The sequence below is a fragment of the Lepisosteus oculatus genome, chromosome 19, assembly GCF_040954835.1.
Source record: "Lepisosteus oculatus isolate fLepOcu1 chromosome 19, fLepOcu1.hap2, whole genome shotgun sequence".
In the NCBI taxonomy this organism is placed as follows: Eukaryota; Metazoa; Chordata; class Actinopteri; order Semionotiformes; family Lepisosteidae; genus Lepisosteus; species Lepisosteus oculatus.
Window position 1 is genome coordinate 10,797,322 of NC_090714.1, and position 25,876 is coordinate 10,823,197.

The following is a 25,876-nucleotide window of genomic DNA, read 5'->3' on the forward strand; positions in this document are numbered from 1 at the left end:
TGTCATTTTAATGATGTTAGCAATGTCCCCCCCGCCCCCGTTAGATCTGGGCCCGGATGCAGATACACTCATTGCACCCCCTGTAGCGCCGACCCTGGGTATCATCTCATTAGTTCAGGAATACTTTACAATTTGAGAGTACCCCAAATCTCAGATTTTACAGTCACTTTTTAACGTGCAGAGAAACTATCATTATACCGACTCACGTATATATACTCCAAACACCGTCGCCCTCCGGTGATTTAGAAAATTAAACGAGACATACTGTATGTAGAAAAGTATGTGTTTATTACTCATGAACACCGACATTCGGTCTGTACTGGTAAAGGGATACGATGATTCCTGGCCGTAGCCTGTCATGTTGATGAGTCCTCTCGGCCATCACTGGTGAGAAACATCGGTAGTTGAGGATGCAAATACGAATCAGCCCAGAATGCACATCGGCAGCACAGCAGTTTACAGCTGTTTCAGGCCCCTGACGAAATAAAATCTTTGATCTGCCCCACCCCTTGCGCATTGCAAACAAACAGACTGATTTCCACTAGATATAGAAGCAAGAAGAATCTAAAAACACAAAAGACCAGCCATCAAGCACTGGATTTGCAAATTTTGCCTCTGGCAGGTGGGATTAATTTAATCCACTGTCTTTAGCTCAGTGGAATACTCACAAAATCATTTTAAAAAAACAGGTTGGGGAGACATGTTCTGAAGAATCTCTAGAACTTAACAGCCAAAAGAGCAAAGCATTGTGGGAACACAATGAAGGTGGTCAGGTCACATGACACTACACACAGCACAGACAGTGACCTCTCGAACAGGCGTCATGAAAAAACAATGGCATCGTCACCAAATACAGCCCATGGCAACAGAGTGAAACACTGGCAGCACAGCAAAGCAGAAATAGGACGGGCGCTCCCTTCTTTTACCCCTGGGTGGTACACTTTGGCTCAACAATAAAAGAGTTCAGATTAGCTCCCAATAAGCCACTGGTGGGGATGAGTGGTGTTTCTGGAGTTTCCTGGATTGCCCCCTCACGCCAGAAATGGATGAACAGCAAAGGACTTTTTTTGTTTTCCGTTGGTTTGGTATTGACCGGCGTCTCCTGACTAGCTCGGAGCAGCTGCCAGTTCAGTAACCGGAGGTGAAGGAGTTGTTGGCACTGTCCGAGTTAAAGCAGGAGCTGTGTGAGGTGAGGTTGTAGGCGAAATAGGCAACCGCAGAGCCCAGCATCAGCCCCGTCATGTAGGAGACTGTCATCGTGTTGCCTGACGAGAAACCAGAAGGGGCTCAGTGATCCATGAACCCTGAGACTCCTATTCATGCCAATTAAGCCGGACGAGCTAAAGAATGCAGACTGCACTTTGCCTATTACAAAAACAAAAACCCAAATGTGTGGTAAAATAGTTTTTTTGGAGTGGGTGTTATGAAGGACCACTGTGCAACGACATGAAATAGGTATTATTCAACATATTTCAGCAACCATAATGTAAAGCTGTTTCTATGAAAACATGTGTGCCATGTGCATGAGTATGTGTTTGAATGACAGGATAGATTTCTTCACAGCCTAGACAGATCTGTGGAAAGATCTTCACAAACGCTGACACTTGATGTCCTACATCCACGATAAAAAGTCATAGAAAAAACAGCTCACAACGCAGATTAATCAGGAAAATATTCAGCGTAAAACAAGTGTGGGAATTTCCTTCCTTAAGACTGATAATCCTGCTTAAATGATGTGACCTGGATCCAGCCTAAAGTTTAAAATGCATTTATCTTCATGATAATGTGGACAGTGGAAAAAATGCGTCCCGAGACCCACCTGCCAGTTCTCTCTGCTCCGGAATGACTTTCCCTGCTGCCTGGATCATGGGCACACTGCCAAAGTAGCCATTGCTGATGCCCATGAGAAGGGAGAACACACAGGGCCAGGCAGGATGAGTGAAAGCAGGCTTGCTGGTGGGGTAGACGCACATGACGAAGAGGGGGATGAAGATCACTCGAATACAGGAGAACAGAAGCAGGCGACTACCATTCCAGTCATAGGGCAACGCTGCCAGGATCTGCAGGAAACACACATACCAGGACTGAGAATCAAGGTCTACTTCTGTAGCACTGAAAACAACCAATCCTCTGTTACTCATAACACCCAGGTCCAAAACATTCAGACTATATTGCACCTTCTATCTGCCTTTACTAATTCTTGTCATTTTAAACTACAAACAAGCAGCTCCCTCTCTCTGACTTTTCCACACTTTATTACCTTTTACCTATTACCTTGCACTGCAGAAACCTGTGTTTTTCCAGATCAGCGTTAAATCATCCCGACTGGATGCTATTTTTTTTTGTAATCTGGTGCAAAATATTTACCTTTTTGTAGCCATGTCAGCTTGATGTAAATGTCTGAACATTAATCTATGTGTTGACCCCCTTTTCCATTTTTTTGTCAATGTTATTTATTCATCAGTTATAAACTGAATTGAAATGTGTTTGTAACTTGATTCTGTCAACCTTAAACTATTACTTTTCTGGATGCTTACCATACCCCACAGATCAGATCAAAATTTAGTTGCCCTCTTTATGTCATTTCATTTTATGCTATTTTTTTCAAATGTAGAAAATGACAGGTCTGAAAAGCAGGTTGATTGAGATCTCCTGTTCCAAATGTTTGAAAGAAAACCTATATTTTCTGTTTGTCCAGCTGTCTCCCCTATGGCAGGGGAAATCGTGAAATACAAACCAAAGGACACAGGTAGAAACTATATGGAAGACCATCCAAATCCAAGAAAAGTAGAACTTCTTTACCTAAAGAGTTTTAAGACTACGCTCATCCAACAACTGGCTCATCCCAGTTGTTGAGGCCAGTAACTTGGCTTTGCTTAAAACACTACTGGACAAGATCGTCAGACCGATTAACTACCAAACGGACTAGATGGGCTCTCTCTAACTTTTCTTGCATTCAAATGAAACTTACTTTGCCAACAAAGTCAGACATGTTGAAGATAGCCATAATCAGGATTGGAAGCCACTCGCCGAGGGTGTGATTGCGAATCTCGGACTCCAGGCCAGGGAACAGGCAGAGGGTGATGAAGTAAGTCACCGCGATGGACAGCATGTAGGTCCAGATCACCCGGGAAACAATATAGCGATGCAGGATCATGTCTGCAGGACAGGCAGGAGTTGATGGAACTGTTTTTACACACAGGTGTTCATAATAATCAATCCCTTACACTTCTATAGCACTTTTCTGGACACTCCCCTCAAAAATCTTTACAGGTAATGGGGACTCCCCTCCACCATCACCAACCTGGAAGGTGCGATGGCAGCCATAGTGTCACACCCGCTGCTACTCGGAATCCTCCACACAAGTGGTCTTGTTAACACACCCTCCACTTCCAAACATACTTAAGCCTCCTCAGTTTCACTGAACGTTGTTCAGTGTTGTTCGCTTCCTCGGAACTGCTTTCCTCACATTTATAACTACTGTACTTGTTCTTGGTTTTTGGATACTCGAACCCGGAACTCACCTTTGACCTCCATCTCGCCTAGCGTTTTAGATTTGTCTGCCTTCTCCTCCTGGATTATCTTTGGTATCGAACCCAGAACTCGTCCTTGACTACTACTCCGCCTCACGTTTTGGATTTACCTTTAATCTCTCCTGACTCGCCTCCACAACTCTGCACAGGGTCCATCATTCAATCTACACCATGCAGCGTTACATATAGTGCTCCAGTCGCTCCCCACACACCAGCTATCAGTGGGGAGGAGAACAGAGTGAGGAAGCCAGTTCGGAGATGGGGATTATTAGGAGGCCATGATTGGTAAGGGCCAATGGGAAATTTGGCCAGGATGTCAGGGTAACACCCCTACTCTTTTGGAGAAACACCACGGGATTTTTAATGGTTTTACATCTCATCTGCAGGATGGTGCCTTTTTACATTATTGTGTCCCCTGTCACTATACTGGAACATTAGAGCCCACACAGACTGCAGAGCGCCCCCTACAGGCCCCACTAATACCTCTTCCGGCAGCAACCTTAGTTTTTCCAAGGACGTCTCCCATCCAGGTACTGGCTAGGCTCACATCTGCTGAGCTTTATTAGGCTGCCAGTTGTGAGTTGCAGAATATGTGACATGGCTGCTGGTGTTCAAGTATGAAGAAAGATACTGTATGCCCTTCAACCCAGCTCTATTCTTTCACTCTCATTTGCCATTTTTCTAGGCCAAATATCATATTTCAGTACATTTCAGTAAACACTTTGAAGCAAAAGCTTTTCCTACTAGAGATTGTTCATTTTATGCACAACAGTACAATAGTTTTGATACATCTTTCTGTTGGGTGTGGCATTTGTTCTAGAATTGTCATTTGTATTGTTTTATTATTATTGTATTTTACACATCCGAAGAAGACTCCACAGCCATTGTTTTTCCTTTCTTCTCTTTCCAGCATGGAATAAACCTTTGCAGCCTATGCGTGCTGATGCAGCTACCTACTTGTAGTATTTTATTATTACTGGTTTCAGGTGACATCACTAAGACATGTTGCTGTCCTCTGTTCATGAACCTGGAAGAGCATCCAGTGAATTCTCTGCAGATCTCCAAACCAGCTGGACACATTTTTTAAATCTGTGGCCTTTGTTCAAACCAGTCTTAGACAGAAGTCAATTTAGTACCATTTCTATCTTTTCAGAAAGCCAGAAAGGAAAGGAGAGGTCAGTCCAGTTGTTAAGTGTGGTCCTTCCAAGACAAGAAGGACCTTGAAAATAATCTAATGTAATCTAAGACCTCAAAGGAATGCCATTTTATTTTATTTTTTTTCCCATTTGGATAAAATAAACACAAGTTAATTAAAAAGTTAGTTTTAGGTAGAGGAGAAGTCCCCTACAGTCTCCAGTGTGTATCAAAACATCCTCACTCCCCACCTCACCACAACCCCCGAATTCAACTTCCTTACCTCTTATGCTAGGCCAGCTCCTCTTTATTTTCGGCTTGGGCACATCAAATCGCACATATGTTCCACTGCCTGCAAATTCTGCTTCTGTTCCAGCTTCAGTCGGAGAGACGCCTATCAGTCCATTGTCCTTAGGTGCAGAAGATGACACAGAACATGCCAGACTCTAATGATCAACCCTCTGAAATGTCTGTATCACCCAATGCCCATCCTATATCTACTGGTTAGATATCCACATGCATGACGTGGCCACAATTTCATCTTTATCATAGGTTCTTATGAATAAGAACCTAACTGGCCTTGAAATGGTTTGGTTTTCAAAATAGCCATGGCTTGAGGGGAGCCGACACCAGCAGTGGCTGAACCCTCCGATCTAAAGCTCTTCCACAGTACACAGCTTTGTAGCATCTGTTCCCCTTTTAAAATCTCATTTTAAACTCTCTCATGGAAAGCAAAGGCTTTGTTTTCTTCTTTGCTGAACTGTGTTGGCTGTCTGTTTGAAAGAAGTAGAGGGGATCTTTGCTGGAAAATTGTTTGTGGAAAACACCCTTGGGCATTCATCTTTATGCATAAAGGATAGAGACACCCATCTTGGTGACTGAATGCCAGCTGTATCTTTGCAATAATTAGTTTTGGTTTATCAGCATTTTCCAGTTATTAAATATCAATGTATTAGGATGGAAAATGCATCTAACTACTGCAAGAATAAATATTTTTAATATATTGGCTCATACAAGATAACATCATGTTTGAATTTCATTCTATTTCTATAAATAGTAAGCAAATTGATAGCAAAGTATCAACAATACCATGCTATAAAGGAGATAAGCGAGTTTCTGGTTTCTCAGACAACACCTGTTTAACATGCTGCCTGTCAAAGACCCCCCCTCAGTGAAAACCCATTACTTTGCTCCAAGGAGTTTTCATTTATTATTTAAAATGTACTGTGTCTGCCTGGCACATTGGGTTCTAAGCCATGTTTACATTTATAACCTTCTACAACTCAGATAAAATACATTTATGAGGTCCAGTCAAGCAATTTTGCTGTAAAACACAATAACTCACATACACAGAAGCACTACAAGGTAAACAAAAATATGGTCCGTACAAAAGTGCTCTCGTGAATTGTTTCGCAATACAAATCATTTGAAGGTGTATTTTAAATATCACAAAGCAGGAGAGTTCGAATGGCTTTCTCAAAAATAGTAAACATGCCCTGCGGTTAGAACATTATCTAAAACGACAGGATACTAAATGCATTTAATGATTTCTGAGTTTTGTTTTCTTCTGTTCTCACCCCAAGGGGTAAACAATTTCCAGTGAAAAATGACATTAATTGGTTCCAGTAATCTATACTCCATTACCTATGGATCAGATTAACAAAAGTGCTCAGTTTGAGAGAGTTAATGATTTATCAACATTTATTGCATCAGAGGTTTAAGTCCTAGTCAGGGAGAGGATATTAAATTCTTAACTTTAATCATGCATTCTCATAGAGTCTTTTAGGAGTCTTTCTGACTGCAGAAATTAAGCTCCAGCATTTTAACTGTCACTTTTGGCAAGAGCTGGCTCCCACGCTGAATTGTAACCAACCTCTCAACTGTTTGGCAACATTTAAAAGATTGTCTGCTTGAAGCACAGAACAAATCAATCTGCAGCAAAATAAATGTTAGAAAAGTACGGGCCCAAATGGTTTAATAAATCAATTCAGAACAAAGGATCATCATTTTTTTTTCTACTACTAAAACTGTAAATATAAAATGAGTCGGGAGGCACAGTGATTGGTATTGAAGCCTCACAGCAGGGGGCCCTGGATTCAATACTGGAACTGGATCTGAGTTTGTATTTTCTCCCTGTGTTCAAGTGGGTTTCCTTTGGGTGCTCCAATCTCCTCTCACAGTCCATAGACATACTGGTAGAGGAATTGGCTTCCAGGAAAACTGTCCCTGCTGTGAGTGTGTGCTTGTCCATCTCTGTCTGTGCCCGGTGATGTTGACTGGTGTCCTGACCCGAGTGCATCCTGCCCTGCACCTGTCACTTGCTGGGATAGACTGACTCCTCAGCGAAACTGTGTTGAATGAAGCAGTTATGAAAAGGAAGGATAGATAAAATGAGTGAAAAAAGAACAGCACTCAGCTGAAGAAATGAAGTGCTGTAAAATGCAGAAACAGGTAAAAAGGGGTAGTACAGACCCCAGTAAGTAAAAGAAAATAATATTGCAATGGAGGATAAAACACAGTAAACTCTCACTTTAACGGCCTAATAGCAGTAAAACGCTGTCCGTTATTTACGAATGACTGTTGAATCACAAATTACTTTTTCCCAGCCCCAAAACACACTATTATATGAGAAATATATACAGTAAGTATACTATATATGCTTTCTGGATCTTTTTACTTATTTTTTAAAAGGTTCAATCAATGCAGGCAATGAAAAATTGTTCCTGTGCCTTTTTTTTAAAATCAGAAATATACGAGTTCTTTATTTTGTGTGTCGTAAATAAACTGCATAAAATTCGCTAAAGCATAAGAAACACAAGCACCCACCGAAAGCAATTGACCTACTCTGATAGGAAACCATTAATATTCCTGTTTTACATAAGTACATAAGTTTTACCTATGTAGTATTCGTTTTTTAACTAGTTTTATTGTTTGTGGATTTCCCTGTTATTGTGGGAAAGTCCAGTATTTTTCTGATTTTTACAAACAAAATTTCTCTTTAGCAGTCTGCAAATCTGAAGTCCATTAAAGTGAAGTTAAATCGAGGGATTACTGCAAAGCTAAGTACAGTATTATTAACAGGAAAAAAAGGAGCAGTTTCTCTGTCATAAAAATGCAAAGCATCAGACAGTGAAAGAGAATAGATGAAATTATTTGCAGCGACAATGTCAACCCATTGCACATTGCCATCACTGAGAGTGAAACACAAACCAGAGGACACGTGTGTAAAAAACAGCAAAGTGCTTTTATAACTAAGACCAGAAGACACAAGGAGTTGTGGGAGTCTGAAACAAACTAACAGGTCATGTTGTCACAGCCAACATCTGGGAATATCGCTAAGATATAAGCAATCTACAGCAGATCCTCAGAATGGCTTCCTCTCACATGTAACCCTTAGGTTTTATCGTCTCACCTTTTATTTTGTAAAGAAAATCTAAAACCCATTTTAAAATGTATTTTTGAAACAACAACTGATTTTGCCATCATATCAAGTGCCAGAAACGAAGAAATGTAGCTAAACTGTTGTTGTATATTGCCGCACACTACCCAGCTGAAATATTCAAAGCATAATCATTCTTGGAAGTGGAATGCAAACTTAACCATTTTTAAGAAGAAATCTTTCATGCCTGTGTGTTGGGAGCCCATCACTGAAATATGACAGGCTGTTCCACAGTGACTGTAAATAACCAAGCTTTTGCTGAGGCAGCTTTACACCAATAGAGCCCTAATATATTGTAGATAAAGGATGAAAATTGATGTGTTTTCCTTCAGAGATGAATGATAAGAGAGGGAGGGAGCGAACAACTTGCAGATGACCTTTAAGCTAATCGCACAGTCACAAACCCTGCGTCATTATGTCATTACTGTGATGCAGGAGTCTGGAGAAGTAACCACTTAGCTGGTGTTCCTGTGGTAGATACACTTTCCTGTGTGTCTAATTTCACGATAAATAATGCCTGAAGGGTCTTCAGGTTTACAATGGGCTCCTTTGTTGTGCCTTCTGAGAAGCAAGATCAAGCCTACGTTTGCTTGTTTTCTTTTCTACTTGTGATGTTCTGTTGTGCCTGCCCTCTAGCAATCAGTGTGAAGGATCTTTAAAGAAGACATTGCAACAGAACTTCCCACTATCTGGTTTGTAACCCTCCTCCCTCCAATCTGCACATGAAAGATAGAGAGGAAAGTGCTGAGGCTACAAGTATGTCTGAACAGGCCAAACAATTGATTTGAGTTATTGATCTCTTGAAGGCTGAGTTTAACCCAACCACTATAATTTGTTATCGCAAACTTTTTCAAACTAACTTTAAGGATGCTATATTGGATTGACAAATTTCAAATCTTTATATCCACCAACATTTTTCCTGTACATTGTAGCACCCCTGGTGCTGAGCTCCCCACAGACGCAGGGCTATAATTTCCCTGTACTCTACAGAAAAAAAAAAACTTACAAATCTTACTTCCTCTGTGATGACGTCGTGGTGCACACGGTACCCTGTGCCGGGATCAGTGTGACCCTTGACCTCCGCGAGCCCCCGCTTGGCTCGGCTAGTGAAGTAGTGCACGAAGCGGGTCCTCCTCACCAGCAGGTGGAGTATGAAGCACATCAGCTCGATGCTGATGGAGATGAAGAAGAAAATGATGGTATTTTTCTTCTCGTCTGAGATCAGAAGCTTGGTGAAGATTCGGCTCAGTGAAATGATCACTCCAGCTGTGCCTGAAGGCAGAGAACACAACAAGATCAAACAACACTGTGTCCAACTCACAGACACACTCAAAATTAATTCTCAACCTGGCAACATGCTCTGTAGACACTTTGCTCAATAAAATAATGCTAAACTGCTTTAAATACACTATTATAATGCAGAGCACTTTATGTCATCCATCAATGCTTACCTTTATTTTTAAATGCATTTTTATTATTATAATAACTTTAAAGGCAAAAAGTGAGCTAAGAATAACATTTTCACGATGAGAATGAAATGAGAAGTCAAAACCTGTTCTCTGAGAAACCCTGTGCTCTGCCTGAGAAAACCGGGGCTAAATCTTAGAAAACTGGGACTTGAGATAATTGGGGCACTGTCAGCTCTGTCTATACTTTGCACTCTGGAGTTAAATTCTTCTGCAGTTCAATGGCTCAATGAAATAGTCAAGTCAGTTCAATGTGAGGTATCATTCTCTTTCCTAATGTGTTCTGAAAGTGGTCCAGTCAGCAGCATGGCTTCCTCGGCAACCAGGTAACAACTGCAGGACCTATTAATAAAAGTCCATGTTGTTGGAAGCCGTTCATTTCCAAAAGCCAGTCCAAGAGAATATTATTTCTCTGAACATGCTGTGAAGCCGTTTTTGAAAACTAATTCAACTAATTTGAATGCATCACAGCTTTTAGATCTGACAGGCAGCCCAGCACAGATATTTGACAATCATTTCATTCCGTTTTCTCCCACGTCCAGATCTGCTAATAAACTTGCTAAACTGGCCTCATTTGCCATGACAGCAATTCACATGACTCCAATATCTTGATTGAACTTAAATGACCAATTTCAGAAAAACTGCAATTGTATTCTTTACTATTCATGTCATAAAATCATTCTAAAATTGTACCCTGTGTCTGCTTTCCCTTTAGTTTTTGGCACTTAAGAGCTATTAAGGGAGGAACAAGTAGGTCACATTCATTCTGTTATTAACATTTAAGCAGTTGTTGTGACTTGAAAAGATCTGAAAGGCATTTACTTACTCTCACCAGTCATCACCCCTTGTGTGTATCGCTTGGGAAGCATCCCAGTGTAACCATAGAAACTGGACTGTTGAACTGAAAATGAGACATTTAGGAGAAACTTTTAAGGCTATGTCAGCAGAAATACAATTTCTAATTACTAATTAATATAATTAAGTTTTACATAGTGGCAACAAAACCATCTTCGAAGGTACATGGACATTCACTTGTTGTTTTTACGTTTCTGAATTTAATGTATCCCTAAGTAGGCTAGATCCTTCTTGAAAGTAATTTAGACTTAGACATCTAATTAGTTTTTAAATATATACCACCACGCAAAAAGATTTTGCCCTGTTCAGCTGATTTAACCGACTTTGCATTCTTAATGAGGAAACAATTCCATAGCAAACATCTACTGAAATTTCAGCCATTTTGTTTTAATCTATTAAATCCTACTAAATCTGCATTTTGTGGTACAAAAAGCAGTTCTTCAGCTTTATGGATGTGTATAGAGCAACAATTGCTGCTAATGATGAACACCTGACATTCAGTCAATTAGATTTCACTGGTAAATGTGATGGATTAGTGTAGACAAGCTTAGCTGCTTTTCTCCCAAGCTTAGCTGTATTAGCGACAGTCAAAGCTCTTATTATAAGACAAAAACAGTGCATCTGAGTAAATTTTGATGCTCATAAAATACGAGCGTCATTCAGTCAAACCCCAATTAAGGCAGAGAGGAGACGTGATTTAAATAGTGAGCTTTACTGGGGTAACTTATCAGGCTGAGGAAAATGGCAACTGGTTTGTTAAGATGGGGCTGTCGGAATTCCTCTTTAATGAGGAAAGTTTCTGCAAAGGGCGAGGATGGACTGGAGGGAGGGCTAAAAAAACAAAATGTATAAGAAACATGATATTGACTGCACAGGTTTTGATCTTCTTCCACATTTTGCATTTAAAACTTCATAGTCCCCCTAAAGGCGTTTAAAAATATTCAGGATGGCGTAAAAGGAGTTTAATCAGAAGAACTAATGTGATTACATGTTTATCAAGCCTTTCATCTTCCTGAACAAGCCTTTGAAGCTTAATTTACCTGAACAGCAGTATTCCCTGGGCAGGGGAAGAGCACACTGTACATACTGCCTCCCTGTGCTTGTCGTTGATTAACTAATGAGTGCTAATTATGCAGCTGGAGGAGTAAGGGAAGGGACAGGAACGTGTTTTATTGTTCTGTGGTCGTGTATCTCAGAAAAAAATCAGTTTTTTCCTACCTGGCCTCTTGCTTTGCTTCATAAACGGAAACGGGAAGTTCCCATCTAAACCTTATCTTACAGCGTCACATCATGCTAAGTACAAATATAGCATCCGGTTTCAATTCTGTTCAAGGATTTTTATTCCCCTGGGGGGAGAGCTGTTTTACGGAAGAGTCCAACACATATAACATAAACCAACATGACCGACAAAGAGTCCCGGACAACAGCGTTTTAGATTATATAAGTTATTTTATGTTGTGAATGAGATGACAGAGGTGATCTCTATTACCATTACATCTAGGGACACAGAGATGTCTCCTTTCACAGTTGAGAGAGTGTGTCACACACTCTATAAAGCCGTTAGCTTTCTTAAGAATCCTGTATTTGTAGACAGCATTTGGGCTGAACTGATTTGCCCCAACGATTTTTCCTGCTTATTTTCACCTCATTTTCAGAGGACACTCAGTCTTCTGCTTTTGGAGTGCCTGAATACTGCAAATGCTGGCACTGCTTTTACTAAACCTGAACAAACGTCTTGGGAAGGACAGTCACCATAGCCTCCCCGTCTATAGAAAAACACAGCCCTGAGAAGCTAAGTTTTATATCCTCTATAATCCCACTGTGAATTGTGTTCTAAAAACTCTGTTTGCAGCAGCTCTCCATCACTTGTGCGTGGGAGAAACCCAGTCACAGCTGACACCTCTGCAAGACACTTCTGTTTTGCTCTTATAGGGATTTCTACTAGCCTCTCAGATTATCCACATCTACAGCTGTACCTGTGCACCCAAAGGCAACCACTCCCACAGCCACCAGGTTGATGGCGTAGGCCTGCTTCTTCGTGAACTGCTCCAGCCAGACGTCACAGATGCTCACAAACAGGAGAGGCCCAAGAGCGAACAGGTAGCCTGAAAGGGAAAAATCCAATGCCAGCTGAATATGGAAGGATCCTTCAGCGCATCCCCTAGTCTGTTTTCCTGTTTCTGCAACACTAATAATATCTGAGTAAGACCAGCCTGGCAGCAACATCGAATTGGATGCACAGCACTCTACCTCTAACAAAAGTGCCTGCATATCACCATTGAACACCTGTTGTTTGCCGAGTTATACTTTGAGGTTTAATACCTTAATGTTGATTCAAAACCTAATGCAAATGGGAGCACCTGCACTTTTGTTGGGTTTTTTTTCTGAGAACTCCCTCTACCCTTAGAAAAAACTAAGGGTAGCAGAATCTATGATGGATTACTAAGAGCTCTGTTCCCCTTTTAACTCAAGTCATAGTACCACTGTAGCATGAACCATCTGGCCTGCAATTTGACCCACTGTTTCAGACAGAACTCTTAGCAAAGTAGCCACACAGTTAGTACCAATGCCAAGCCTTCTCTACCAAATGACTGGCCCTCTGACTGGAGATTCAGACAATTTTGAGAGCCCAGGGGGAGATGTCTACTTAATAGGCTCATCATACGCTTTGAATCCTGTTGCACTTATTACTTTTGTAATGGTCCATTTTTTTTTTTGGCATGGACGTAATTTAAAGCTCCCTGCTCTCATAAGAAAATTAATATCACTTCTGTATTTATCAAGTGTGCTCAGCACAGCTGGTCTCTGTCTGCCATTGTGATTTTGTGCCAATGAGCCTTAATTAGACTGAGCAGACACTGGAAATGGAACTGCTGTTGCAAATTTACTTTGGGGAAAAGGGGAGCTTTAATACTGCTGCTGTTTGAAAGGGCTTTTCAATGATAAACTGGTTCACCAAAGATGAAAACTGATCCATGAGAGGATGTATGACACCGAGTCCCCTATCTTAGCCGCTGACAACCTCTCACACTGCAGACAGTGAGATTTATAAATATTCAGTTCATGAAAGACCTTATATAAGTGGCTTGATCTGTTTCAAGCAATACTCTTCCACTCAGATTAGGGTCAATTTAATTGTAGCTTGTTTCTTCTTCTTTGGTTTGATTAATTATATCTCCATTAATTAAAAAAACCAAGGCTGCAGAAATGAAAGGAAAGCAAACTATCAGGAGGGTGTTCTGAATGTTAAAAGTTAAGAATGACTAAACAGGAACAGTACTTCAGGTTCACAAAGTAATGTGATAAGTCGATCATTCCACTCAAAAACCCGGATTTCTCACTTACCCACGGTGATTCGGGTGTGCAAGCTGAGCATCTCAACCAAAGCGTTGTTTAATATGACAGCAACAAGAGCCACCAAAATATATGTAAGGCTCATATCAAAGACAATCGATGTGCCTGTGGAGCAAGAAAGATATAAGCTCTAGGTATTATTTAATACAGTGAACAGGGAATATCAGGTCTTTTTTCCTAATGCTCAATCAGTTTTATTATCTTATAAAGGTTAAGTAGCATCTGAATTTGGTTTCTCATGTAAAAGCAAATTTTTTTTTCAAAGCAAAAAAGATAACTTTCTGCAGCACGATGCTGAGCTAGTTTATTGCGTTTTGCAAAGAAAAAAGGGAAAAAGTTATAAATGGTTTCTATCTGTATTAAGACGGCCAGGGAGAGTGCATCTCATGCTAAGCATCTGATTTGTTGATATGCTTGCTGATATACTGTACATGCCCAATGCTGAAAGAGGTTGATTTCAAGAAATCGAAAAGAATAACAAAGCACAGTTAACATAATAATATGCAATTCCCAGTGTCGACTGAACATGAATAAATACACAAAACATAACTTGGGCTTTTAAAAAAAAAAGTTTCAGTGGTGAGGTTAGCACCCTCTGTATTTAACAGAAAAACAAGGCAGTAAGCAGAAAACAGTACCTTTGAATTTATGATGCAAGTAGTCCACATCTGTAATGAAGCTGTTGTAAGGAAGCAAGAACCCAACTCCAGCCAGCAGCATGGCAAAATAAATTCCATGATAATGATCCTGTGGTTCAGGCACCTCAAAAGCTTGACATAAAGAGCAAGGAAAATCAGTAAACCCAAAATACTGTGCCATTCCTTCCAGTTTATGAGCAGTAATATGTTGAAGGACACGTCTACACATTAACAGGATTTCTTAAAGGTCAATGAAAGGAAATGAAGTTATCAGGTTCTGTTTGTCATCTCACAGACCTTTTTATAGGAACCGGCATTTCAACAAGACTTTGAGGGTTTAAATATTTGTTAAGTTGTGCTGTATTAAATAGACCGTTTTCCTCTTCCGCATTTGCGCATATTCATGAGTGACAGTGAGCTTGTCGGACCTTTTTGTGTCTACGTGTTGTGTAAAGTGTGACCGTTTCACCACCTGAATAAACAGTGGGCAAGCTCCACTCCCCAACAGCATAAAGCATGCGGAGTACCACGATGCAAACATTCTCATTTGGAAGAAAATATCAAACAAGGCCTTTTGAGACTGCATCCATCTTTCACCCTGAAGACCGTCAGCCTGAATCCAAGACTGCGAAATTCCATCTAGGCAAGAAAAATCCCAGGAACCTAAGGTATTTCTGTTCTTCCTCTAGAGTTATTTTACTGTGATGCGCTACTCCATTAGGAAACTCAAAGACATTAAAATGGTAAACCTGATAGCCTGATAGATTTGGGTTCTTCAAAGCAAGAAAACTGTAGTGTGGTGTAAAAACTCCAAGTTAATATTTTATGGATGGGAGCTTATCTTTTTTAGCCACTGCTCTTTCCTGTTCTATTCAGCTACATGATGGAGAGATGGCATGCACTATGCACAGGATAAAAGGGTTTTCTGTTGAGTATTTTAAACTCTGCCTACCACGTAAATTATGCATTTATCTGTCTGTTAAGATAAAGTGTGCAATCTCACTCCCCGATTTGCTGAATTGGCTAAAGCAAGGATTTGATCCTAAGGCAATCCAGGAATTATTAACATTCACCCTGAATCACCCATGTCTAAGTGAAATAAATACATTCTTACACTTCTATAGCGCCTTTTTAGACACTCCAATCAAAGCGCTTTACAGGTAATGGGGACTCCCCCCCACCATCAAGAATGTGTAGCCCCAATCTCGATGATGCAAGGGCAGCCATAATGCACCAGTATGCTCACCACACATCAGCTATCAGTGGGCTGGGGAGCAGAGTGATGAAGCCAGTTCATAGTTGGGGATTTTTAAAAGGCCATGATTGGTAAAAGCCAGGGGGAAACATAGACGTTATTGATTAATTAAGCCAGATTTATTCAATTAAGAGAGAACCAGACCTTGTATGGCTAAAGAACATTCAGATTTCATTTCCAAAAGATCACTATATGAAATTACCTGCTTAACTGATCACAATGAAATATCTCCAAATCTACAGAAAGAGATTAATTAAATTATGACTTAAAAAGCTTTTTGGACTGGGGGAGGTACAGAGCCCCAGTGGATGCCACTTCTACCTGGCTCGGTGAAGGTCAGAACCCCCTTATCTGGGACGTCCTTGGTCTGGCTGTCCTCCTCCTCCAGCTGGTAGCTCTCGAAGCTGAAGCTCATCACCACATTGCCTTCTGGGGTCAGCGCAGGTGTGGCCTCTTTGCGGCCTTCAGCGCCCACAGAGCCCATTCTGGTGCCCCTCTGATCCCAGTCCACTCGTTCGGGGCAGGAGGGCGTCTCGCGGTGCATCCAAAAGCACCTGCATGAAAATATCAATCACTTCAACACACGTCGGCTTTGCAGATCAAACCCACTGTACTCTATCTTAATGACAACTGCGCCACTGCACAGCAGCCTGCAGGTTGCTGTTGATTCTCATCTGTCTTATTTCATCTTTTGAAACTGATTCAGAACCAATATTGGCACTTTTTGGTAATCTGACTTTCTGTTCTTTAACAGTAAAACGTGTACAGTTGTCAAGATATCTGTGGTAGCTTTCTGAAAACACCACTGCAAAATTCTTTTAGAAAAAAGACCCTCTTCTGCCCACCACAAAATAAAGCAATTGCCAGTGTTCCTAATAGACATCACCACATGCCTTTAGACACACATTATTGAGCAGAGATAACTGTTTTACTGAAAATCTGTAGAGTTGATCCCAATGAAACAGAGACCAAAATGCACTCTGCCCAGTCCAGAAGCTGACTAACACCAGCTCTACACCCGCAAGTGCCAGGTAAGCAGTTGAGCAGGTGTAACTGAGCCAGTCGTGCACTGTCACAGTCAGCTCCAGTCACAGTCAGTTAGTGACCACATGGACTGGACTCAAACTCACAACGTTTAGATTACAGAGCCAGAGCAGCAATGGTATTGGGAACTAAGGAAAGGGAATGGGTACATTTAAATCAGCCTGTTATATTGACAGTTTTAAACATTTAAAAAAAACATATCATACTGTGCTAGAGGTCCCTTTCTGTCTGTCAGGTTTGCACAACTAAATCTGCAGCCTGTCAGGAGGAGAGCGGATGTAAATGAGTGGGGATGTTCCTGATGTCAGAAACACTTCTGGTAATTGATCGCCATTCTGAAAGCCTATCATTTGCCTCCAGCTGGGTTCTGCTTTGTTTGTCATGTCACTCTCCATTGCCTTCTCCAGCTTGCCTTCAAGCAGTTGTGCCTTTGAAAGGGCACTGACCATCTTATAATTCCCTGGGTTTTTTTTAGAAATCGACCATTATTTTTGTCGTAAACTGACTTCTGAAAAGGCAATGAAGTGTTTATATGATACGATCCCAGGGAAGAACGAGGAATGAAATGAGGACGAAATAAGGAAATGCCGGCAGGGCCCTTAAACACGCCCACCTTTGGGCCACTTGACTTTTTAAACGTCACAGGGAACACAGCCTCTCGCAGGAGGTTAAGCTCTGATTTAAGGAGGGGCACATCCCTCAGCCACAACACCCCATGCTTGCAAGCGCCCAATAGGCTTCAGGCATCAATGTTTCACTGAGAGACTACTGCCTAACTAAGCCCTACCCTCACAGACACTTAGCCAATTGTGACCGCATGGTCCCAGTCACAGTTAGCTAGTGACAGACTCAAAAACACTAAGTGTGACCATCGCGGTTCCGCGCGGTCTTGTGCCCTCCGCCACCCCGTTCCGTTCCACAGCACCTGGGGCGTGAACCCGGGTATCCGGCGTAACGCAACAGGGAACCAGCCGCATGAGCTGGAGGAAACCTCCCTCAGCCCAGGCAGCTGAGGTCCCTGCTACGCGCAGTGAGGGCGCTGACATCACCGTATCCGAACTAGCTCCGCTACATAAGAACATCCTGCACTAGGGCCAACAACTTTACTGGTTGAGGCCCAAGAGTTTTTTTTCCCAAAGGGCCACAAAAAGCATAACACATAATTAATGTTTTGTTTTTCGAGCTTCCTCTTTTCTCACATTTCTCTTTCAGTAACAAATCAGCCTTGCAAACTGACAGCAGAGTGAGAAATATTCTTCAGAAGTGCCAGCAGATCTAAAAATCAAGGAATTTATATAGCAAATTATAAATTAGGTTAAACCTAATTAAGAAAATTAGGTTTGTTGAAAATAGTGTGACTGTGGCAAGGTATTTGTTCATCCCTCAGGAGGGGGATCAGAATACCTCCTGGGTATCCCTGGCTGTCGTAAGAGGCGACTAAAAGGGTTGTGTCAGGAAGGGCATCCGACGTAAAACCATCTTGCCAAAACCATGGTTGCATAGAGCAACCAAAGCAGCTGACCCCAGGACAGTCTGGGACTAAGGCTGTGAAAAAGAGGAGGAGGAGGTAAGGTATTTGTTCATATACGAGACAAAAGCCAAAAGGTTTTGCTTAATGATCATCACTTTTCTGGTTAAGTACACTGAGCATCAAAAGAAACCTAAAAAAAAATCACAATTATCAGAAAAAGTACAATTTTTAGCTGGTGCCCTTATATTTTATAGAACAGAAATTAGATTAGTATTTGTCAACAGGATTGATCAACAGGGGATCTACAGTAAAAGTCACAAGGTAGCTCTGTATGTTGCCACCAATGGAAGCATTACAAGCTATAGATCTGCAATGCATGCTTTATACCAGGTTACAGATGCTATCTTCTGGAATACTGTCCCCTTTCTCTTATATATTTTAGATGAGCAAGTTTCCCATATACCTGTTCACTGGTCTCTGAACCCTATATGTCACATGTCACTGCAGCTCCTACAAATGTTCAATGGAGTTAAAGTCTGACAAGAAGGGCATCAGAAAGAAAGCTGTTGTTATCTGAGCTGTTATCATTAGGATGTGTGTTATCATTGGAATGTGGTTACATCAGAATGAGACCAAACGGTCACAAGCAAGACCAGGACTTGATCAACACAGAGCTGTGCAATCAGGCTGCAATCAATCACGACAGGCAGAGCTCTGTAGTGGCATCACACTCCTGCCAAGACCATCACCGTCTGACTGCCCCATCAATCTTGGCAGATTGTTGTGTTGTGACTCACGATCCCAGACCATGGCCTATCGTTGAGAGATTGACTGACTGTAACATCTTGACATTTGAGAAATTGCTGGCTGTGAAGCCCCAGCCAGTGAGTGACAGTGTGCTGACTTAGTCCTGCATCTAAAATACCAATGGCACAAAGACTGTGTGTTTTAATAAACAGGGCATATTGGTTCCTATCTGTGTTTTTCTATCAGGTTTTTCCAGACCTATCACTTCTATTGAACCAGCTCGTTCATTAATGAGATGATTAAAGCCATTGCAATTGTCAAAATTCCTTAAACGTATTGGCATCGATTAATCAAATAGACAGTTAAATAATATCCAAATGCACGTTTTACAGTTTTCAAAAAAGATAGATGAATAGAAATTTATCATGATATTAAATAATATTAAACATGAATTAGAATTCAGTATTTCCATTATACATTCCATTATACATATACATTCACCCTTTCAATGCTAAAAGAAATAAATTGCATATAAATTATTCATTTAAAGCCTTTTAAACTATTTTCTGCTACAACAAGATATAGTAACTTCTAAAATTATATAAAAAGATATGACAGAACTGGCTCCTCATCCAAAGAGATACAATTAACTTTATCCAAAGAATGAACATTCAGTAAATAAAACTTAGAAATATTAATATTTTATTAATATTAATTACATTTAAAAACTACACTGAAGAAGCAAAACTTATTTACTTTTTATTCAATATAGTTAAATAAGGAGTCTTCATTGCCTTACAAATACTTCCAAGACTGTGCAGCTAATTAATATATTTCAATAATCTAATACATAGAAATGACATTTCTGAAGAGAAAAACTGAGTGGTGTTAGTTAAGGCTCATTTTTCATTACACACCATTTCAATGGACTGGAGATGAAAATCATTCCACTACTGCCATGGGCAACCATTATTATGTTAAACCGCAGTACTGAATGGCACTGAGTAAAAATCCATTGTAAAAGCACTGGAGACCCTGTGTTATAGAGAGTTATGAGAATGATATAATACACTGTGTGCAGCATACCTAATTTCAGAGTTCTTTTTCCACATATTATCCCTCTGCATAAAGGCTTTTCAGAACATTCAAGCTTGCTTCAGACAGCTCACTATTAAGATCCTGTCAGTATGCGTTCATATATTCCACTTTTGAAGAAATGCCACATTTATCTCATGATCACCATTTGATGCACCATACATTACATGAGTGTTGGACATTACTTAGAAGGAAAGAAAGAATGTGTCTCAAATGCTGCCAAACCTGCCCTAATTTTCTCTATTTGCTGTCTTTTAGATTCTAGTTCTACTCCTGGATAGGACAGCAAGAGCAAATAAGTACATCCATCTACAGGCCTCTGAAGGCATTAGGGCAGCTCTTCAACTGTGTGTCCCTGTGTGTCCCTGTGGCTCTAGCAGATGACATTACAAATGGAACAGCTACCTGATCAGCTTAGGCAACTTCCTCTGCAGATGCCAAAATCAGCAGTCAGTCATGGCCTTTGCAAAACCATAATATGCAGCACTGCTGACAGATGGCTCCCACCTTCCCTGTGGCCTAGGAAAAGAGACTGCACTTCACAGCAACAAATGCAGTATTTTATACTTTTAATTTCCACTCCTTCTTAAGATTGCCATTTTTAAAAAGGACACAGAGAGGAAAAAGGCAGAAAAATCATTTTAATAGATCAGCAGTCCTTGGATCTTGAATCTTGAACTATTAAAGGGTCTCTGCCTCCCCTATTTCTGCTTGCTTTCCATTTTCTGCTAACCTTTCCAGTGTGCTTAGAATATCCGTTTCCTGTCAAGTCTTGTTACTCTTGCCCATGCTACCATGCATCGTGTTGGACACCTTGGAACAGTCTATACTAATCAGCCAAGTCACCATCACTCTTCTCTCACATCAACCTTAATACTGAATGTTGTTACAAAGGACCTTGCTTTAGAGTCAAGCAGTACTGGGCTGTAACCTCAGAGGGTGTACATGACATAAAGACTTTATAATATTGCTTCCAAACGAGAGAAGGTCATTTGACTCATCTAGCTTTTTTGGTGGTTAGTAGTTAATTGAGCCAAGAATTGCATCCAGACATTTCTTGAAAGAAATTACAGTATCATCTTCACCAACATGGCTGGGTAGCTTGCTCCACCCTCCCACTACACTTTGTGTAATGAAGTGCCTCCTGTTCTCAATTTTAAACGTGTCTTCTGATTCGTCTTTTATTTTTGCTTCGTAGCATTTTGAATACTTGAATCAGATCCGTTTGTAGTCCTCTCTGATCCAGGTTCAGTTCCTTTAGCCTACCAGTGCTGTCACAATCACAATCTGTTGTCTACATTTATGTGATTTAAGAAGGAGGATACAGTAATAAATCACATACAGTACCTGCACACTTCCATCACGTTTGTGGAATTGGGAATAGCTCAACCGTATGTCCTGGAACCAGTTTGTCCTACAGGATTGTCTTCTTTTTTAAAACGCTGAGACTGCCTGACGAGGTGATAATTAAAACATACACCTCTGGACTCACACCTGATTACAAAAGCCCAAAAGATGAGACTTAATCAGGAGCTGTCAGTTCTGCCAAGGTTTGACATATCAAGAATCAGTGAGAAAATAAAAACAAAACAAAACAGCCAAAGATTTCACCAGCACCACACATATCCGAGGCTCTGTAATTTGATTGGGTCCGCATCTGTTTAGGTCTTGGGTTTTTGTACTGATTCAGACAGATTCCTTGTAGTTCTGACAGGCTGGTTAGTGCAGGGAGCACTTCTCAATGTCAGTAGGAAGCTCAATGGCAGAGCGTCTAGCTGCAGGCAGGACAGGGTTTAAGTAACCTGGAACTGATGATATTATGATCCATTAAGCGGGGACATGTGGAATGGACAGTAGGCCCGATCGAGTTCTCACAACACCAGGAGGTGTGCCATGTGTAAACATGGTTGGTTGCCAAGGAGACTTAGGACTGCGAGCCTGGGCTCGACTGAGTATAAGAACATTAAGTTTTTTTTAGGTGACATTTTGGTTCTGGGGGTCATGTAAATCTAATCAGCCTCACAACAGCTTTGATCAGCAGATAAACATTTAATTGATCCTTACTCCTGAAACCATGAACCAGTGTAAGGTGGCCAGCTGAAACTGACCTGAAAGCATGGATCCAACATTTACAAACACTATAAATAAGCAGTGCCATTCGACTATGAATTGTCCAAAATCAGCAGGTCAGAGCTGATAAAGCTGAAAGCTAATGTGCTTTCACAAAACATAGGTGAAACGCTGGTTGTCAAGAATGAATTCCTGTTCTCCTGCGGGACTCCATTAATCAGTCAAACTAGCTGGTGGGCCAAACATAGCAATTTAATAGCACCTAGAACTGGGATTCCAATTTTCATCTGGTGCAAATTTTGATGCCACTGTGATTATAATAAACATGCTTGACAAACTGCTAGACAGCATTTTTAAATAATTTAATACAATGTTATACGCCGCACAGTAAATAGAGACAATTTTCTTTCCTCCCACACACCTTCACAATGGCAGTGATTTGTTTGTGTTGTACGTTGTAAGTGCATTTGAAAATTAAGATTGTCTCGCTGTGGGAAACAGAACATTTTCCGCAGTCACTTCTGGGGCGGTACCCAGTATGTGCTGCTTATTTCTGGAGGTTCTTGAAAACCTAAGTTTCTTGATCAACATATTCAAACAAGTCAAAGGGGGAATTTCATCGATCATGAAAATGGGTGTGAGGCAACTATCTGGGAACATCTGTTGTTGGCACACCCCATTACTCCTCTAGTTTCCAAATATTTTTGTATGTAGTGTTCTTGTCTAACCATTGCAGATAAAAGGGTAATGCTTTTCAATACGTTGCAGTTCATAATTTATTCATGAGGAATGTGCGAATTTGTAAGAGTGGCTTGTGACTACAGTATGATTCATAGCAGTGGTTCCTACAGTAATTATGGTCCAGGGAGACTCCTATGTCTTCTGATCTTTGTTTCGGTCCACTTCCTAATTGAATGCTAATCAATTTCAATAGTCTAGGTGAGGTATGATTGTTTTCAGCTCTTGAACAGTTGAATGGGATTTGTAATTGGTATCGCCCATGTATCACTTCCTGAGTAGAGCCTAGCTTTTTCAGGTATGCTGCCTGAAAAATGTAACCAGCTGGATCTCTACAGAAAGGAAAGATGGCCACTTTGGGTGTGTCTGATACGTGTCATTTCCTGTACATCAGGAACTGACCACCTCTGTTTCTTATCTGTTTGATTTAATACTGGTTTTTAATATTGGCTGACTTCTAAAGATTTAGATCTGAGAGTACAGGGTATGGTGATTGGGATCTGGGACTATAGTTATATCTTTATATGGTTAGAATTCTACTATGGTTTTACATTTTTACTTTACTCCATTTCTGGTGTGCAATTAAACAAAAAAAATGCTCAAAATAAACAGATCACATTAAGAGCTCGTTAGAGTAGAAATAAGGGAGCAAACACCAAAATCTAGAGAGACTACATAAAGGTTTTTTACACTACTGTAGTTGGAAAAATACACTTGAAGAAGGTTACTTTTAAAAGCAAGGACAAAGTGCAGAAACAGGTAAATAAGAAACTAGGTCAATTAAAGGCAATAATTAGCACCAATGATCCCCCAGCTCAGCTTGGAATTAACACTTGCAGAAAATGCAGTCTCGCAAGACCAGGAGCAGGAACCACAGACCTAAAGTGTTTCATTGCAATTAAATGAAAAATATGGACATACTGTAAAATGTTAATGATCAGTCTATCAATGATTTACAGATTAATTTATTTCATTGGGTTTATTTACCAAAAGAGCCAATAAAATGTGCCCAGTATATCTTCAAACGTCTGACACCTAACAAAAGGCAGCTGCTCTTATCGAAATGGATTCAAATTAATAGATGAGATTTCGGCAGTCATACAAATTTATTTTGCAAATGCATGAATTAATAATTGTTTGTATTTATAAAGTAATTTTCACTTAAAAGGATCTCATAGCAGAAAGCAGAAGCACTTCATCTACCAGTGAAGTGCAGCACCCAGTGTGATGTTTGGCAGCCCTTCATGACACAGCAGACCAGCAGTAGAAGTGATAATGACTTCACTAAGGCAGAAAAATTAGGGAGGCATATTTTGCAAGCAGACTTCAACCAGGTCAACGGGGTTCACACCTGTACAGTGACATAGGGTCTTTTTTGACCCAGTACTCAAGATGTGGTCAATAAAGTGTCACGATCGGCGTCCCCTCCTCTTAAGGGCGCTCCGACCCTTTCATATTTTTGTTGATTAGGTGCACCTGCCCCCTTTTTTGCCAGTTATTATTTAAGCCTGGTGCTCCCGCTATTCCTGGCTCAGCACTGGGAGATGGACGCCCAGAAGCCTGCCTGCCAACGGGTCCAGGAGAGACCTGACGGCACAGGCTTCATCACGGCGTCCTGACCGTCTGAGACCGGGGCTTGGAGCGCCTGACCTTGTCATCCTGGTTTTATTCCCTGTCCCTGTTCCAGCTCCCGTTCGGGTTTTTAACTGTTTGTTTCGTTTTGGTTGGATCCCCCGGTTTTGGCTTTTGGACTGCCTGAACTTGTTTGCCATCGCCACGCCCCCCCGAGCACCGGATCACCGTAGTCGCGCCCCCCTGTCCGTCAACCCGTCCTGATCCTCTTCCTCTCCTCCCCTGATGTCCTCTTCCACTCACGTCCGGATTGTACCATCTGCATAGGGTCCTAAACTACGCTTCACGGGAGTCAGTTCCCAATCAAGGTCAAATCAAGATTCCTCAAATCATAGGTAACATCTACAAAACAGAATCCCGAATCACCATATTTTGAGCTCTTAAGAACAGAAACTGGTGGTAGATACTGATTCAGTGACACCATTTTGGGCATCAACCTGGTTTTCCAGATGTAGAGCAGTGTTCGCAATTCTGGATCACAGCGGCATGTCTTGGTTTTCATTCCATTCAAGTTTATGGAACATCTCCTTGGGCTCTCCATTTTGTACCAATTCAGCTATTAAATAGTTGGACCAGGTTGGAAATAAGCTTGAATCCATGTACTAGCTAATTTTGGAACTTCTGACATTAATGATTGTTTTCTAAAAGACTAGGTGGAATTTAACCAATGAGTCTGTACTACACGAGATCTTATTATAGGTTGGTTTTAGACACAGTGTCATCCCCACCTCTTTTTGTACATCACTGATAACCATTGAGAGTTTTATAGAAAACAATGGTGGCACACCGATTCAAAACCAAGTTGAAATAGAAATCAGTGTGCTATTCTTGGAAATAATCATAAAAGAGGGATAATGTCTGAAATTGAGGCTGTGGTGGGGTGCCATCCCTCAGCCTACAGTATTTGTCGTGGGCCTAGAAAAACAAGGAACCCTTTGGAAGATTCATATTGTCCACCACTGCAGTAGGTCAGCATGGGAAAAAAAGAGAAATCAAAGAACTGGCACTTGTAAATAGTTGTTTGGTTGCTTGTAGGTTGCAGGTAGTCTTACTCACCAGCATTCAGAGGGGAAAAAAATCATACTCAAACTCAGGGCAAAAGATAAACTCTGGGAAACTAACCAGATGGCCACTGGCCTGATTCCGCAGCGCCATCTAGTGATGGGGAGGGGTGCTGCACTCTCCGTCCATAAACACTGATGTTTAATCATTTACCCATAAATTGCAATATTTGCATATAACTGTTTTTAAGAAAAAAACTACAAAACACAAATGTGGGGGCTTTTGTGTGGAGAAGGGCTGTTTTTGTGTTTTCTAGACATATGCACAGCACGGAGCAGCAGGCCATTAAGAGGCTTATGGGAGGTAACAGGGGGCGTGGTTTCCGAAATACCACAACAGAAAA

General features: G+C 41.0%; 1 protein-coding gene across 2 annotated transcripts in view; it reads right to left on the reverse strand.

The window, feature by feature from the left end:
• Nucleotides 1–265: 265 nt before the first annotated feature.
• Nucleotides 266–25,876, reverse strand: part of slc29a4a (solute carrier family 29 member 4a) — a 28,101-nt gene continuing 2,490 nt past the window's right edge. The window contains exons 2-11 of one of the 2 annotated variants that reach the window (XM_015360597.2): nucleotides 15,996–16,228; nucleotides 14,420–14,551; nucleotides 13,773–13,886; nucleotides 12,404–12,532; nucleotides 10,399–10,473; nucleotides 9,113–9,378; nucleotides 4,951–5,077; nucleotides 2,972–3,159; nucleotides 1,820–2,060; nucleotides 266–1,265 (exon numbers count right to left, since the gene is read on the reverse strand). In XM_015360597.2, coding sequence (XP_015216083.2) covers nucleotides 1,129–1,265; nucleotides 1,820–2,060; nucleotides 2,972–3,159; nucleotides 4,951–5,077; nucleotides 9,113–9,378; nucleotides 10,399–10,473; nucleotides 12,404–12,532; nucleotides 13,773–13,886; nucleotides 14,420–14,551; nucleotides 15,996–16,218 — 1,632 coding nt within the window. In that variant the 5' untranslated portion in view covers nucleotides 16,219–16,228 and the 3' untranslated portion in view covers nucleotides 266–1,128. The remainder of the gene's footprint in view (nucleotides 1,266–1,819; nucleotides 2,061–2,971; nucleotides 3,160–4,950; nucleotides 5,078–9,112; nucleotides 9,379–10,398; nucleotides 10,474–12,403; nucleotides 12,533–13,772; nucleotides 13,887–14,419; nucleotides 14,552–15,995; nucleotides 16,229–25,876) is intronic. The other variant, XM_006637247.3, reaches the window with a different exon arrangement.